General features: G+C 41.0%; 1 protein-coding gene across 4 annotated transcripts in view; it reads left to right on the top strand.

Annotated features, from left to right (window-relative positions):
- The window catches only part of upf2 (UPF2 regulator of nonsense mediated mRNA decay), a 147,821-nt gene that overhangs the window by 110,275 nt on the left and 20,461 nt on the right, over positions 1 to 17,085 (top strand). For all 4 annotated transcript variants that reach the window (XM_041202154.1, XM_041202153.1, XM_041202152.1 and 1 more), the window contains exons 21-22: positions 5,366 to 5,536; positions 14,469 to 14,610. In XM_041202154.1, coding sequence (XP_041058088.1) covers positions 5,366 to 5,536; positions 14,469 to 14,610 — 313 coding nt within the window. The remainder of the gene's footprint in view (positions 1 to 5,365; positions 5,537 to 14,468; positions 14,611 to 17,085) is intronic.

Raw genomic sequence — 17,085 nt, 5'->3', positions numbered from 1 at the left:
CCTGACAATGGGAGACACTAACAGTCTCCAAGGCAGACTCAGTAGTCTGTTGTTTGAGCCAAATGGGTCTGCAGTGTTCCAGAGGATTAGCCAACCAGCCTCACTCATTAATGGTACATGGAGAGACAACTGGGCTATTGGATGCTAAACTTTTCTCATCCTGCTCCAAATAACATTGCAAGCTAAAACAAGCCCTAAAGAAATGTCCAAGCTATGGGCTTTCAGCCATATACAGTTACAGTCCTTAGCCAGCTGATTATTAGCTCTTCTGAAATCAGTTAGTGAAATTCAGTAAATTTAAATTGTGGCTTAATTTGGGAGAGCTTTTATGCACATTCCTTGAACTCACTGTAATAAATTACGGATTCCGAATGGACCTGATAGTATACAACTCTGGCCCAAAAAGACAAAAGTTTGGGTAGTCTTGCCTTAATCAATAAGATGATACAAGCTGCACAGACTTTGAGTAGTTTGCATGTTGTAGTGGTTAAAGTCCCTTGTATATATGCAAATAATTATGGCCCCGAACTAAGCCTTTGCAATTGCCAACCTGTGCCAAGCGTTCTGGAGTTGGGCAAGATGGGTTTTCTGTAGCCCAGTTTGGAGAATCTTAAGTATAACAATAGGTTTCTATGCATGTCAGATGGCCAGCTGCTCAGAAAAATCATTGGGTTATTGGACTGACACTAGGCTGAAATTAGAAGAGAAATGAAATGTAATTGTGGAAGCTGGCTGGCAAGAAGTGAGAACTTTATTATACTAGATACCAGCCTTGTAACTTTGATCCTCATCTTTTCCAAGTATCACGGATTTTTGGATAAGGGCTGTCTTGTATGTGATTACCTTTTAAATAAGTATCCACAGTAGTCCATTCCGTGGCTAAAACTAACTTCTTTTTAAGCTGGACTTACAATGCCCTTATTTCACAGACGAAGAATTCAAATGATCCAAGCTATGCAATGGATGTGTGAATCAGCCCTTGTTTCAATTTTTGAAGATGAATTACTGAATTAGCATTATTGTTAATGTAACACTCGGCAATAAGAGTTCCCCTATTATTTTCTGGTATTTTGGATCAGACTTGTTTGCAGTTTGGGAGAATGCCAAGCGACGTTTGTCAGAGGGCCTCAGTTCTCTGTTACTTTTAAACACAGCCCTATGAAGTTTTAGTGCAATGTAATTATATATACCTTACCCTGATCTGTCACAATTTCTGAGATCTGTTGGCAGTGAAAAATACTGTTGTGCCTGTTGCTTTTCATTGTCCTGTAGTGCAGCTGTCTACAATAACCAGCTCATACTCAAATGTCAGACTGTCACACATAAGTAGCAACTACTTGGGCAAGGCAATGTTTTTATTCTTTCGCATGTTGTAGGCGAGACTGGCTAGGCCAACATTTTTATTGCCCATCCCTAATTGCCCTTGAGAAGGGGATAGTGAGTCACCATCTCAAACCGCTGCAGTCCATGTGGTGTTAGGGAGGGAGTTCCAGGACGGTGAAGGAATTGTGATATATTTCCAAGTTAGGATGATGTGTGGCTTAGAAGGGAACTTGCAGGTGGTGGTGTTCCCATGCATCTGCTGCCCTCCCCTATCTGGGTAGTAGAGATCGTTGATTTGGAAGGTGCTGGCAAAGGAACCTTGGTGAGTTGTTGCAATGCATCTTGTAGATGGTACATACTGCTGCAACCGTGGTTGGTAGTGGAAGAAGTGGGTGGTGATGATGTTGAATGGCGTGCCGGTCAAGTGGGCTGCTTTGCCATGGATGGTGTAGAGCTTCTTGAGTGTTGTTGGAGCTGCACGCATTCAGGCAAGTGGGGAGTATTCCATCACACTCCTGACTTTTGCCTTCAGATGGTGGGCAGGCTTTGGGGAGTCAGGAGGTGAGTTACTCTCCGCAGAATTCCCAGCCGCTGACCTGCTCTTGTAGTCACAGTATTTATATGGATGGTTCAATTCAGTTTCTAATCAATGGTAACCCCCCTGGATGTTGATAGTGGGGGGATTCAGTGATGGTAATGCCATTGAATGTCAAGAGATGGTTGGATTCTCTTTTTGGGGATGGTCATTGTCTGGCACTTTTGTGGCAGTAATGTTACTTGCCATTTATTAGCCCAAACTTGATTACTGTCAAGGTTTCACAGTATCTTTACAGTGCAGAAGGAGGCCACTCAGCCCATCAAGTCTGCACTGGCCCTCTGGAAGAGCATTCCACCTAGTCCCACTCCCCTGCCTTATCCCTGTAACCTTGCACATTCTCTCTTTTCAGGTCTCCTGCACCCTTTCAGAAAGTTTGTTCTAGACTCCAACCACTCCCTAGGTGAAAAACTTTTTCCTCACACCGCATTTACTCCTTTTTCCAATTATTTTGAATCTGTGCCCTCTAGTTCTTGATGTCCTCTTGAGTGGGAACAGTGTCTCACTATTAACCCTGTCCATACCCCGCAGGATCTTGAATACCTCTAACAAGTCTCCTCTCAGCCTTCTTTTCTCCAAGGAAAACACCACAGCAGATGATGAAATTTGAATTCAATAAAAAAAAAATTCTGGAGTTAGAAGCCTGATGATGACCACAAAACCATTGCCAATTGTTGTTAAAAACCTATCTGGTTCACTAATGTCCTATAGAGAAGGATATCTGCAGCTCTTACCTGATCTGGCCTTCATGTGACTCCAGACCCACAATGTGGCTGACTCTTTAATGCCCTCTAAACAGGGCAATTAGGGGTGGGCAATAAATGCTGGCCTAGCCAGCGACGCCCACGTCCCATGAATGAATAAAAAAAAAGACCCAGCTTCTACTGCTCTCTGTGGAAGAGAATTCCAAAGACTGACGACTCTCTTATAAGAAATTCCCCTTCACCTATGTCTTAAATGGGAATGGCCCCGTAGTTCTAGATTCCTAATAGAGGAAGATAGATTTTGAGTAAGTTACTTAATGGGTAGAAGAACAAATGGCAAAGTAAGGGGTTCAGGGATGGACTAAAAGTGACTACAAAGTTTGACACTATGGAGGAGAGGCCTGGAGGAGAGAGCTGGATGCACAGGAAGCTAAAACCTGAGCACCATAGCGTTGGAGGAGATTGTGGAGGCAGAGGAGGGCAAGACCATGAAGATATGCTGAGGGACCCAGAACTGGTTGGAGAGAACAGGGGTGTGTTGGCTGAGCAGAATTTTGATTTGTTGGAGTTTGTAGTGTGGAATTCAGGAGACCAACAACAGGGTGTTAGAGAAATTGAGCCTTGAGGTAACAAAGGCATTGTAAATGAATCAGCAGTGATGATGGCGAGGTTAAGGCAATGTTGGGAAGGTCAAAATATGTGGTCTTCATGGATTTTGAGACTCGGTCCCCTCTCGATTCGGACATTGAGTGAGCAGCTGACAAGGCGAGTGGAGTTGGGGCCAAAGACTTTGTTGGCACAAAGAAGTTAATTCTGTTTCCCATTAAGTTGAATAAGCTCTGGTTCATGCATAATTTGATGGCACATTGACAGTCTGACAAAACAGGGATAGCCCTGGGACTAAAGGTGGGAGAGGAATAGTGAAACTGCGTGTTATTAGCATTCATATGAAAACTGTCCCCATGACAGTGTAATTTTAATTTTCCTATGCAGAAACCAGATGAGCGTAACATGGACCAAGGATGGTAACTTCGGTATTCCAGATAATTCCAAAAATATGACGTCTTCCAATTATTAAATATGTAGTGTAATGCAACTTTTTCTGTTGAAGAAAAGAATACTGTAAACTTTTGTTAACTGTAAACTTTTATAATTGATTCTGTAAAATTTTATGATTAGACTTGGTGACCCATATACAAGTAATCCTGGCATCAGTCTGCGCCTCAAATGCTGCATCCAATTCTAGACACTGAGACAACAAGATGACACGAGAACACTAAATGTAGTGCAGAGAAGAGACAGGCATAGGGCTGATCCTGAATGTCAAAGCATTGAGCTATGAGGGAAAAACTTAACAAACCTAAACTTTTCGGCCTGTAAAGGAGTTGTTCAAGGGGTATGTATAGAAGTTAAGGGAATCGGAAAGCTTAAAGTGGAACATTACTTGAAATTACACTATAAGATAGAATAATGTACATAGGCTCGAGTTAGTAAATAGTATACTTAGGACTGATAGCTGGAAAATTTTCTCCATATGAAGTGCAATCAAGACATGGAGTATATTACAAGAAGCGTTGTGATGGAAAAGAAGCTCTAGGATCCTTTTAAGGAGTTAGATGCTGATATTGCTTCTAATAAGATCCCCCTGCATTAATGAGTTAAAATCATTTCTCGTCTTGTGATCTTAGTGAATAATACATGATCTCTTTGCTCTTTATCCTTATCCAATGCATCTGGTGAAAAAAGAGTGTGTGTGTCTATATTGAGTGATGCCAGATTGGACTTGACTGTTTTATCTCCAAAGACCAAATGGTATAATAACAATCTCTGGGTTTTCCTTTAACAAACGAGCCTTTCAGCACAATCTGGAAGATTGATGATATCTTAAATTGTATAGTACCATGAGTCAGCATCCTCAGGTTGGAGGGACAATTGAGGACTTCAACATGCAAAAGTTGATTTTGCTGAAAGATGATACTATATATTCATTAGAGTTTGGGGGGCAAATTCTTGATCTTCAATTTCATTTCAGACTTGTTAATGCAAAGCCTGTGACCGCCAGTCCTGCACTCAGTCATAGGCTGTATTAACACTGCAATAGTAACATTGGTGCAAAGTATTTTCACTTCACACCAATGCTGAAAATTTGTTGTGTAAACCTGGAATTAGGTTCAGGCCCTAATTCTTTCCTCCAGAATATCACACTTATTCACTCTGGAGTCAAGTTGAGCCTAATATTTGTGTGAAGCGGAACTGTTTAAGATCCCAAGATTGTAATAGCGCCATAAACTGTAAGCTTTCAGGGAATCGACAATCACATCCAGTTTATAAGCTATGCTAATGAACAACGCTTTAGCATGAACTTATCTTTTATGTTCCCTATTCTACTGTGCGTTATTTTGTATTTGGAGCTGCATTAAACTTGAACTGCCATTTCTTAATCTATTTGCTTAATTGACCCAGATTGCTTTCTGTGTTAGTCCATCTTTTATTTGAACTTTACCATTATTGTTTGTTGAGCATAACCTCTAACTTCTCTGCTTTGAATGAGATTTGAATATTTGTTAAGGGCGTTAAGTAAACATGAATGTATAGCATTGCCATCATTGCCTGGTATGAAGTTTATGCTGAAGTTTTAACTTGCAGTACTGCCAAATTATTTCTAAGCAACAAAGCTTAAAGTTGCTTTTTAATTTTAAAAAGTGCTTGCACCAAAATTATTTCTTATGCTTTTCTTCTGCAGCAGCGAACTGGCGAGTCTGTCAAAGTACACCAATTAGATGTGGCTATTCCACTCCAGCTAAAAAGTCAGCTGAAGAAAGGACCTCCACCCCAAGGAGGAGGAGAAGGGGACTCTGAAAATTCAGAAACAATGCAATTTGTGATGCTTACCAGAAGGGGGAACAAGCAACAGGTACTGTATGACCACAAGTTGAGAATAATTGTCCTGCAGCATCCTCGTTGGGTACCACAATGGTACCCACATTGCAGATTAAGACTGAACCAGACTGTTCACAGACTTGGTATTCCATTTGACCCCAAGTTCAGTTTCTGACTCTATTTAGTGACTGGTGAGGCTTTTCAAGGCCACACTATGTCTTCAAGGTTACAGTATGATGCCAGGGTCTGTCAGTTTGGTATTTCTACTCCTTTTCTAGCAAAGGTTTAGCTCTGCATTGAATTCTATCTTAGATGCAAGTTTGGGTTTCGGTGAAATGGACTATCGAACCTGGAAAAAGCAGGTCTACATTCATCCCTCAACAAACATCAATGAAAATGGATTATCTGGCCATTATTGCAAAAAATAAAAGCTCACGGTGTAGGGGATAACATATTAGCATGGATAGAAGATTGGCTAGCTAGCAAGAAGCAGAGGGTAGGCATAAATGGGTGTTTTTCTGGTTGGCAAGATGGACCGAGTGATGTGCCACAAGCCTCAACTTTTTACAATTTATATAAAATGACTTGGATGAGGGGACCGGTTGCTAAATTTGCTGATGATGCAAAGATAGGTGGGAAAGTAAGTTGTGAAGAGGATATAAGTAGGCTACAAATGGATATAGATAGGTTAAGTGAGTGGGCAAACATCTGGCAAATGGAATTTAGTGTGGGAGAAAGTAAAATTGTCCATTTTGGCAGGAAAAATTTAAAAAAAGCTTATTATCTAAATGGTGAGAGATTGCAGAGCGAACTCGATGTCCTAGTGCAGGAATCACAAAAGGTTAGCATGCAGATACAAGTAATTAGGAAGGCTGATAGAATATTATCATTTATTGCAAGGGGAATTGAATACGAAAGGTTATGCTTCAGTTATACAGGCATTGGTGAGACCACATCTGGAGTACTGTGTACAGTATTAGTCTCCTTATTTAAGGAAGGATGTGAATGCATTGGAAGCAGTTCAGAGAATGTTTACCAGGCTAATGAAGAAGAGTCTGAAGAAGAGTCATACGGACTCGAAACATTAGCTATGCTTTTCTCTCTACAGATGCTGTTAGACCTGCTGATGAGTTCTTCCAGCATTTTCTATTTTTACCAGACTAATACCTGGAATGGGCGAGTTGCCTTATGAGTAAAGATTAGACAGGCTAGGCTTGTATCCACTGGAGTTTGGAAGAGTGAGAGGTGACTTGATTGAAACATATAAGATCCTGAGGGGCCTTGACAAGGTGGATGTGAAGAGGATGTTTCCTTTTGTGGGAGAATCTAGAACTAGAGGTCACTGTTTTAAAATAAGGGGTTGCTGATTTAAGACAGAGATTAGGAGAAATTTTTTCTCAGAGTTGAGAGTCTTTGGAACTCACTTCCTCAAAAGGTGGTGGAAGCAGAGCCTTTGAATATTTTTAAGGCAGGGGTAGATAGATTCTTGATAAGGAGGTGAAAGGTTTTAGGGGGTAGGTGGGAATGTGGAGTTGAGGTTACAGTCAGATCAGCCATGATCTTATTAAATGATGGAGCAGGCTCGAGGAGCTGAGTGGCCTACTCCTGCTACTAATTTGTATGTTCATATTATTTCATTGCTGTTTATGGGACCCTGCTGCATTCAAACTGACTGCCCAGCCTCCATCTCCACAGCAGTAACCACACCTCAAATGCACCTCATTAGCTGCAAAGTGCTTCAGAATCTGAGGTCAGGAAATGTGCTGCAGAAATGCATACTTTTTTTTATAAAGTTTCAATTTACTATAAAATAATGGTACTGTATCACTGAATAAAGAGACATGCTGTTGAAGCCCTCCGTCCTGCACCCATCAGGACAGATGCAAAAACGCCAAACTCCAAAAGGAACAAGAATCCACACTGCACAAGAAAATGTGCCCGGGTCACCCAGCAAGTCAGCTCTCACCAGCTAAGGATTAAATATTGATTGCCCCATGGCTTGACAGTGCTAGTAAAATCTTTGAGTTGTTGGTTATGAATTGTAGAAAACGTGATAGCATTTTTGTCTGAGGATACCTGACTTCTAAGTATCTGGACAGCAGCCACTGGGTTTAGTTCCTCTGAGCAGCGCTTGTGTTATGTGATAATGCTAATTTTAGTTTAAGATCATAGTGTTAGTTGCTGATTTGTCTTTGATTTCGCTCCTCTGTCCTTCCCACCGGTTGCTTTTATTTTCTACATTTTAAATTCATCTAGAAAAACAAATTTAAAGATTTAGTGTGAGATATTCATTATACAATATAATATTGCCCAGTTGCAGCTGAAGACTGAATTACCTGAATGACATATACGGATGATGATCTAATTATATTGAAATAAATCCTCCCATTAATAAATTCAAAAGCATTTCTGAAATCACAAGATGATTCAGATAATGTAAACCATTCGATCCACCTCGGCTCATGCCTCTGGAAGGATCCTAAAAGCCCCTTCATGGCAGTATCTGATTCACTCTCAAATGATTCCAGGGTTGTTACTTCCACTAATCTTTCTGGGAGCCCATTCCATGTGTTGAAGGACTTCTGATAGCAGCCCTGTTTAATCCTGTGGCCTGCTGTTTCACTGTCACAGTTTAAAGTAACTTTTCAGATTTTCTTCTTCCATACTGTTTAGTGTTTTACATCTCCATAAAATCGTCTCTCAGATGCCTCTTTTTACAGTTCTCTGAAATGCTTTAGGATTTTTATTTTTACCTTTTAACAGTGCTATACAAATGTATGTTTCCTTTCTAAAAGAGAAATGACAAAGACCCAAAGTTTCTCCATTCTTTCCACAGAACTGTGCAGTTCTGGTCACCACATTATAGGAAGGATGTGATTGCACTGGAGGGGGTGCAGAGGAGATTCACCAGGATGTTGCCTGGGATGAAACATTTAAGTTATGAAGAGAGGTCGGATAGACTTGGATTGTTTTCATTGGAGCAGAGAAGGCTGAGGGGCAACCTGATCAAGGTGTACAAGGTTATGAGGGGCATGGACAGGGTGGATAAGGGGCAGCTGTTCCCCTTAGTTGAAGGGTCAGTCACGAGGGGGCATAAGTTCAAGGTGAGGGGCAGGAGGTTTAGGGGGGATGTGAGGAAAAACTTTTTTACCCAGAGGGTGGTGACGGTCTGGAATGCACTGTCTAGGAGGTTGCCTCACATCTTTTAAAAAGTACCTGGATGAGCACTTGGCACGTCATAACATTCAAAGCTGTGGGCCAAGTGCTGGTAAATGGGATTAGGTAGGCAGGTCAGGTGTTTCTCACGTGTCGGTGCAGACTCGGTGGGCCGAAGGTCCTCTTCTCTGCTGTGAACTTCTGTGATTCTGTGATAACTGAGACCCATAAAATTGGAGATCAACATAGTTACTATTCTCTGCACTATCACCAGTCTTCCTTCTTCCCTCTTGTGCCTTTGTGACCAGAATTGGCACAATACTAGAGATGTGTTCTGACCAGAACACATGGAAAGGGACTCCCAGAAAGGTTAGTGGAAGTAAAAACCCTGGAATTATTTAAGAGTGAACTAGATACTGCCCTGAAGGGGCTTTTAGGATCCTTCTGGAGGCATGGGCTGAGATGGGTTGAATGGTTTACATTGTCAGAATCATCTTGTTTGATTGTGACTTCCTCTAACCCGTAATTTACTGTTTTGACTATAAAAATGTACGTTTGTTCATTCATTCTGACTCTCTATTACCTTTGTGATTGACACCCTGCAATGGTTGAATATTTTACTAATCTACTAAGATTCTTGGTTCTCAATTTCAAAATGTAGGTTACACAAAATCTAATTTTGAAAGAGCTTGTCATTTTGGAACAAAATCGGTGTGTAATTCCTGTTCCCTGATCTGAAACTACCATTTGATAATACAGATTGTGACAGGTTACATTAGAAGCTGGTTAGTTACATAATGACTGAAATAATTGGGAAATGCAGTGTTTACAGCAGATTAAAAATTAACCCACAATTACATATGACGAAAGAAAAGTCTGATTATTATAGTAGACCTGATTGATGAGGACTACTTTTCAGTTTCTCTTCATGATCAGCATCAGCATAATTTGCTACATTGGAGAATCGCTCCGTGGGCTGCAAGATTTGTGCATGTTGCTGTTAGGAACTAAGAGTAGCATTGGTCAAGAAAAATCTGTAAATTCATGAGTGAAACTTAAGGACTTTTGCTCTTTTATTTAAACATTTTAAAAACAGCGAGCAGACTGTTCATCTGAAACCAAAATGGTGTTTTGAAGCCTGTTGTAGGTTGAATTGTAACAAAAATACATGCTTTGGGTTTGTGGTATTGGAGTAATGAAGCTGTCCTTTGTTCTGAAGGAGTTTTCACTGTTTTCTGAAAGGGTGGGTTCTTGCTGGCAGTAATGAGTAAATTCCTGTTAAAATATAGATTCTTCTGGTTTGACAGATTCCAAAGCATTGAACAGCATAGACTGTGTATTAAATTATGTTTTAACTAGACAAAAACAAGGCTGTTTTGTCAACCAAAGAGCAAGCTCTGAGAGGGTACTTCTCTTTCTATACACTTCAGGAAAATATGGTTTAGGGCTGTCTCTCTAGCTTTACTGTGGAAATTTCAGTATAAAATAACACCTGGCATACTGGAATAGCGGTTGGTTTGCATGCTTTGCATGCCTACATCTCTGTGTTAAATGGAAATTCCTATTTAATCCAATAATCTATGAAGTACAAGGGCAGAGATGCATGGGAACATCATCACTTTCAAATTCCTCTCTAAACCACACACCATCCTGACTGGAAACCATATCGCCATTCCTTCACCGGCGCTGGGTCAAAATCCTGGAGCTCCCTCTCTAACAATCCTGTGGGTGTACCTACACCACATGGACTTAAGTGATTCAAGAAGGCAGCTCGCCATCATCTTCTCAAGGACAGTTAGGGATCGACAATAAATGCTGGCCTTGCCAGAGACACCCACATCCCAAAAACAAATTTAAAGATTAACAGAAAAGGTAATACTGAAAAGACCACTCAACTGTTGACACCCTGACTCTAGATTGGCACACTTTCCCTATACTGCATCACCTTGCTGCATATTTCCTCACCTTCAAAAACCTTGTTAAAACTCAACGATTCAATTGCAATTTCAGTGACTTCTTGAACTCCCTCTAGTTTCTGTTCGAATCTGCTGACCAACTGTGAAGCACCTTTGAGATATTTTGATACATTAAAGGAAGTATATAAATGCACATTGTTCCTTCAGGGCAATAAGTTTTGCAAGCGGTAAACAAGTTCTTGCAAAGTCATTGTGGTATTAAGGAAATGTCAGTAATGTTTGCTATCAAATACCAAACAGTGTACCAAAAGATCAGGTTAAAGGACTAATGAATAGAAAATGATTCCAATATTTCTGGACAGTTAAAGTGTCCCGCCTCAAGTGTAGCCACTTGTCTGTACCAAATCATGTGTTGCAGGTATGTGGGTTTGCATTAAGTAGCTGGGAGTGCTGCTAAAAGCAGAAATCATACAACTAAGTAACTAGGCAGGGAACTTCTTTTAAATACCATACAATTCTCTGATGAAAAATGGTACAGAAACCAACAAAGGAAATCATAGGCCACTAGATTTCATCAGCCCTCTGTTCTTTGTGATTGACTGAATCATTTTTCAAAACTTTGACCCAGTGTCTTGGTACTATAAAGGGACAGGCAAACTCTGTTGATGCCAGACAGGGCAGCTGCTGATTAGTGTATACAGCACTCCCTTTTGAGTTATTCACTTTTCCCTCTCTCTTCACCTTCGTCAGTGTCATCTTACACTTTTGTAATAATCTTTTTCATCTTTCGGATGTGTCATTGCAGTGTATAAGTTTATAGCAACAAACTCTGAGATAGTGCTGCTATCGCGATGTTACAACAGCAGTTGTGCTCCTATCACTAATACGTATTTTACTTAATCCCACAGTCTTCTGACTATGGTTTTAGTTTGTATTTATAGTTACAAGATCTGAATGATATAGATCAGGAAGTTCTGTGTTCACTTAGTTCATCTCATCTCCAGGACAACAGTGGGTAAAGAACAGTTGGCTGTGACACTACTTGGCTATGTGTGTGTGTATATGCCAAAGTGAGGCTTGGATGATACCCCTTTGCTTAAACAGACTATAAAATTCACTGTCAAGCTTCAGTAATTACAAATTATCAGAGGGCACCCAAAACCATGAAATTGTATCTCAGTTTCAGAAACGGAGGAGAAAAAACTGTGCTTGGGGCACAGAAGAAAGAAAGTGCTAGAAGCTGCTTGATGCACCACTCCAACTCTTTGGGAGTAAATAATTAAAGCTATGAAATAAAGGAAGCTAGTCATAAAACAAATCTGTTCTTTGCAAATCAGACATATCAAACATTAATGCCAAACCTGTTAATTCTTAATCTGACTTGTCACACACTGCAAGGAGATATCTGAGGAATGTAATTAAAACTGATTCTGGTCAGCAGGGTAGGAGAAAAGGGGCATGTTGCTTTTGGTTTCTCTCAGTCCTGAAATTTTGATTCTCTTAATAGCTGCTCGTTGTATACATAATAGCTTCTTGCAAGGACGCTGCAAGATGTTTGTAAATGTGTACAATTGTAATGTATTTTGTTTAAATAGCTCAGTCCACAAGTGTGCCATGCTGTATGTCTCTCTGCTTTCATTCCTGGTGTCAGTATTTGGCAGATTTTCTCTCTTTCTTCCACTTTACAGACAGGCAGAGTGACCTGCTATCCACGGAACAGTGAATGGGATCTATTAAAATGATAGGGATCGAAGCTGGCCTGTATATCCCAATAGCTCCCCCCATGGTACTTTAGCTCAATGAGTTATATACAATTTTGTATCAATGTTTATAACTGCAATGGCAGATTAGTTAACTGCATTCTTTTCATTAAGACTTTGAAATGAATGGTTAGGTGATGGTATTGGAAAATCCATTTGGCTAAGCTTTAAACTGTCATTTGCCCGAAATCTGTCCTTTATCTGTTATGAAAGAAAATTGTAGAAGTGCTCACAATAAACAGAAAATGCATTCTAATAGGCAGATGTTTTTAAGGGAATCATGTGAATGGACATTTCTCATCCGAGCTGTTTGTGTGCACACAGAATGTAAGTCATAAATACTTGTTAAAACAGCTGTATTGAATCTGAACAAGCATTTGCATGCACCTACCTTTACAATAATTTTTCACCCCTTTCCCATTAACCAAACCATAGCAGTTGATCAAGAAAAATTGAGACAATTTCAGATGTATCACCTGTCTTGTTAGATCCTCCTAAAAGACCTAATGCATCTGCTTCCTGGAAATCATTTTCAGTGATTGAATTGGGAATGTAGAATAACTATTGAAGTTTTAATTAAAGTGGAAAAGCATATGTCACAAAGTAATTTAAATGAATTACCAAACAACATAATCAAATTCATTAAACAATGTGCTTTGTTTGTGACAATTTTTCAACTGTAGTTTCCCATAGCTTTCAATAACTGCCAACACCAGTTCTTTTCTTCAGGCAGCCCCTCGGTATCAAGGATGACTTGCGTTCACTCTGGTTACATGGGTTCTGAGATGGCTGATAAGTCCAATGCATGATCTGCAGACTCTGCCACATGCTGGGCAGGTGCTGTTTGGCAGGTCGGGCAACTGAGTTGTTGGGAGGGTTGTGTGCTCTCTCCCATGCCTTGGCTTCGCCTCTGTGTGCTCCCAACAAAGTCTCTCCATGTGCCTTCCTTAATAACCTTTTTCTATTTTGGTCAGTTAGAAGCCAGGGACTCCCATGAGTCGGTGGGATTTTTGACCTCTTCAGGGATGCTGTGAGGACCTCCCTATAGCATTTCAGTTGTCCTCTTGGGAGTCTCCTGCTACGGCTGAGTTCCAAGTAGAGCCGTTGCTTAGGGAGTCAGTGTCAGGCGTACGAACGACATGCCCTGCCCAGCAGAACATGAGTGATTTTGAGCGATTAGTGCCTCAGTGCTGGGCGTGTTGGCTTGGGAAAGATACTATCTGCCGTAGGGAAGATCATTGCAAGGATCCTCCTCAATCACTACCTCCCAAGGCAGAAGAGCTCCTTCCAGAGTGGCGGTGTGGTTTTCGGCCATTCAGCGGTATCAGAGACATGATCTTCACTGCACAGCAAATCCAAGGAGCAGTACCAACAGCTCTACATGGCCTTTTTCAACCTCATGACAGCCTTTGACTCTGCTGACCGTGAAGGCTTTTGTAATATCCTCAATTTTGGTTGCCGTCAGAAATTGTCACTACTCCATGATGGCATCCAGTCCGTGATCCTCACCAACGCAACTACCACAAACCCTATCACAATGAAGACTGGGGTCAAACAATTCTGTGTCATTGCACCGTCTCTCTTCTCCACCTTCCTCGCTGCAATACTGCACTTCACCTCCAGCAAATTATCCACAGGCGTGGAAATAATTTGCACAACAGATAATTTACAGAAACTGTTCAATGCCGTCTTCAACCCAAAAACAAAATCACTCCAACTTCAGTAATTGAGCTGTAGTATGCAAAATTAGTAAAGCTCTATGAGGCACCAGTATTACGTTTTCTCTAATTCTCACCAGCTAGCTCTTTGGCTTACTTGAATTTGTCAAATCCAAGCTAAAGCCTGACAGAAACTGTGTTGAGACTTCCCCAGATGAATTTAATGTTAAAGCCTTGGCTGAGAAGGAAGATTAATTAAAATTGGTTTATGTTGGTTTTCAACCTAGATTGAGTTCGTTTTGTAGCAAAGGTCTTGGGGATGAAAAGACTGTTTATCAAGACACTGTACTAGTCATTTCATTTCATAGCTCAGGAGTGCAGGCTATATTTTTGCAGAACAAAATGCTGAAGCTTAATTATCTCATTAACCGTTGGTGCAAAATCCATTTCTCATGATTTCTGTTCTTTTTATCCAGTTTAAAATACTGAATGTGCCAATGAATTCACAGCTTGCTGCAAATCACTGGAATCAGCAGCAGGCGGAACAGGAAGAAAGAATGCGTATGAAGAAGCTGACGCTTGACATTAATGAACGGCAGGAACAGGAAGACTACCAAGGTAAGAAACGGGAAAAGAAAACTTGCAATAATTGTGGAGTGTTATGATTAATCTAGAATAGCAACCTGAGCATTTTTTCTGGTATTAAAAGGACCTTTTTTTGTTTACGTCCCTATGTATTTATTGGTGCATCCATTATGCATACATTGCACTGTCTGCTGACCTAAGATTTGGTAATAATCTATTTCCAATCTATGGTGGAGAATTCTAGTACCTATTGGACCCTTTCTTAGCTTCATGTGTTCGAGCTAATATAATCAGGGCCGTTTTAACCTAACCAGCGAAAAACTGGCAATCAGATTGGCCAGCAAGTTTACATGCTGCCCAACATTGCTTTGCATTGAACTGCTCTCAGACTGTTAGGATGTTGATTGTCTAAGAATTAGGAAAATGCTGGGGGTTACTGTATTCTAGCCTTATAATACATGGCTAGCCATGCAACTTTGAATTCCAACTCTTGTTCTGAGGCACAATGAACTTCCAAAGGAAAAACTTGGCATAGTCGAGAAACTGCTATGCTTCACTGGAAGACAGTGATGACTTACAATTAACAACTTTACAGGCCTCAGATGTGAACCTCAATTGTGTCGGACCTGCAGCTGGAGACTGTCGGCGTAGGCTGGAGATGCTGTTAAGAATCTGGGGGAAGATTGTAATTCAAAATATTGCTTTCAAGTCCAAAGATTTTGGCTTGTGCCTTGTATAATCGCACTGGCTTGGAATGCAGATTTCTCAGACTGTGCCGTGGTTTCCTGCAGTCAGGCAGCTCTGGGAGCACATTTGAACTGGTTTGAAGTCACTCCCCACTGTATGAAATGGATGTGGGGTGCACAGAGACATTTCCTGCAGCTGATGCCACTGGAGGGGCCTAGCAAAATGGGTAGACCTTACCCCACACTGGTAAATGAAATAGAAGTCTGTCAAGTTCCCATTAAAATGGAGAGACCTTTGCACAAAGTCTGCTTTCCTTAGTCTTTTATCCTCAAAGTATATTAGAGCAGTTAGGCTAATGCACTTAAATCTTCATAAAATTGGAGCAAAATTTAGTGCAAGATTTGTTTAAGGAACCAGTATGTTTCAGGTTCTGTAAATACCTTTTGTTAAAATTTTGAATGTAATTTGAGTTCCTCTTTTTTTTGATTGTGCTGTGTTTGCCATGTGATGAATATGATCCATTTGTATTCTTAATAGCTTCTGTTTGTCATTAGACTGCAAGAACGTAGCATTTAATGTAAATGTAATTATTTTTATAATATGAAAATAGATGTAATATTTGAAGCAGCAATATTTTTGAAAAATTTAGGGAAATGTTAGTAGTTGCATTATTGTATAGAAATTCATCTACAGTATACAAGGAACTGTATTTATCCAAACAAGTGAGCTCAGATTATTACTTGTATCATTCCTGGGATGTGACTATTGCTGCAAAGGCTTACGTTTATTGCCCATCCCTGATTGCCCTTAAGAAGGTGGTGGTTAGCCACTTCTTAAACTGCTGCAGCCAGTTGGTGTAGCTGCTGTTTGGGAGGGAGTTCCAGGATTTTGACACAGTGACAGTGAAGGAGCGGCAATATATTTCCAAGTTAGGATAGTGTGTGACTTGGAACCTGCAAATGGTGGTGATTCCATTCATCTGCTGCCCTTGCCCTTCCAGGTGGTAGAGGTCACAGGTTTGGAAGGCGCTGTCAAAGGATCCTTGGTGAGTCGCTGCAGTGCACCTTATAGATGGGCTACACTGAGCTGGCGGTAGAGGGAGTGAATGTTTAATGTGGTGGATGGAGTGCTGATTAAGCAGGTTGAATGGTGCCAAACTTTTTCAGTGTTATTGGAGCTGTACTCATCCATTCAAGTGGAAAGTATTTAATCCCACTCCTGACTTCTGCCTTGTAGAGGGTGGGCAGGCTTTGGGGAGTCGGGAGGTAAGTTACTTGCCATAGGGCAAGATTTTTAGCTCAGCGGGTGGAAAGGTGCCCGACCCGACCAAGCGTGAAATGACGCGTGATGGCGTTGGCCGAGCGTGCCGCAGTCAACACGCAGTCATGCGATAGTTCAGTCGGCGGACTATGAAATAAAATGAAATAAATTAAATAAAAACTTCAATATTTAATTAAAACCATGTCCCTGCTCATGTGACGGAGTCGCAGGAGCATGGACGTGTTTCATAAATTTTTTCTGCTCCTTAATTTTTTCAATACATTCTTCATCTCCCTGAGGCAGCTCTGTGAGATTATTCAGCGATCTTTCGCGAAGTTCATGCTAGGCTTCCCCCCCACCCTCCTCCCCCACCCAGCCGCCCTTGCTTAATTGGCCCGTCCGCGTAAAATTGCGCAGCACTGCCGATTGCGGGCGGCAGTTGGCTTCCCGACTGCCCGCCCCCATTGATCCTTCACGCCAAGGGCAAAATTGTGCCCATAGGGTTCCAAGTCTCTGACCTCTTGTAGCCATGGGTTTTTTTTTTATCACTGGTCCAGTTAA

The sequence above is a fragment of the Carcharodon carcharias genome, chromosome 13, assembly GCF_017639515.1.
Source record: "Carcharodon carcharias isolate sCarCar2 chromosome 13, sCarCar2.pri, whole genome shotgun sequence".
In the NCBI taxonomy this organism is placed as follows: Eukaryota; Metazoa; Chordata; class Chondrichthyes; order Lamniformes; family Lamnidae; genus Carcharodon; species Carcharodon carcharias.
Note: the sequence above shows the minus strand (reverse complement) of the source record. Positions and strands in the feature narration are given on the sequence as shown.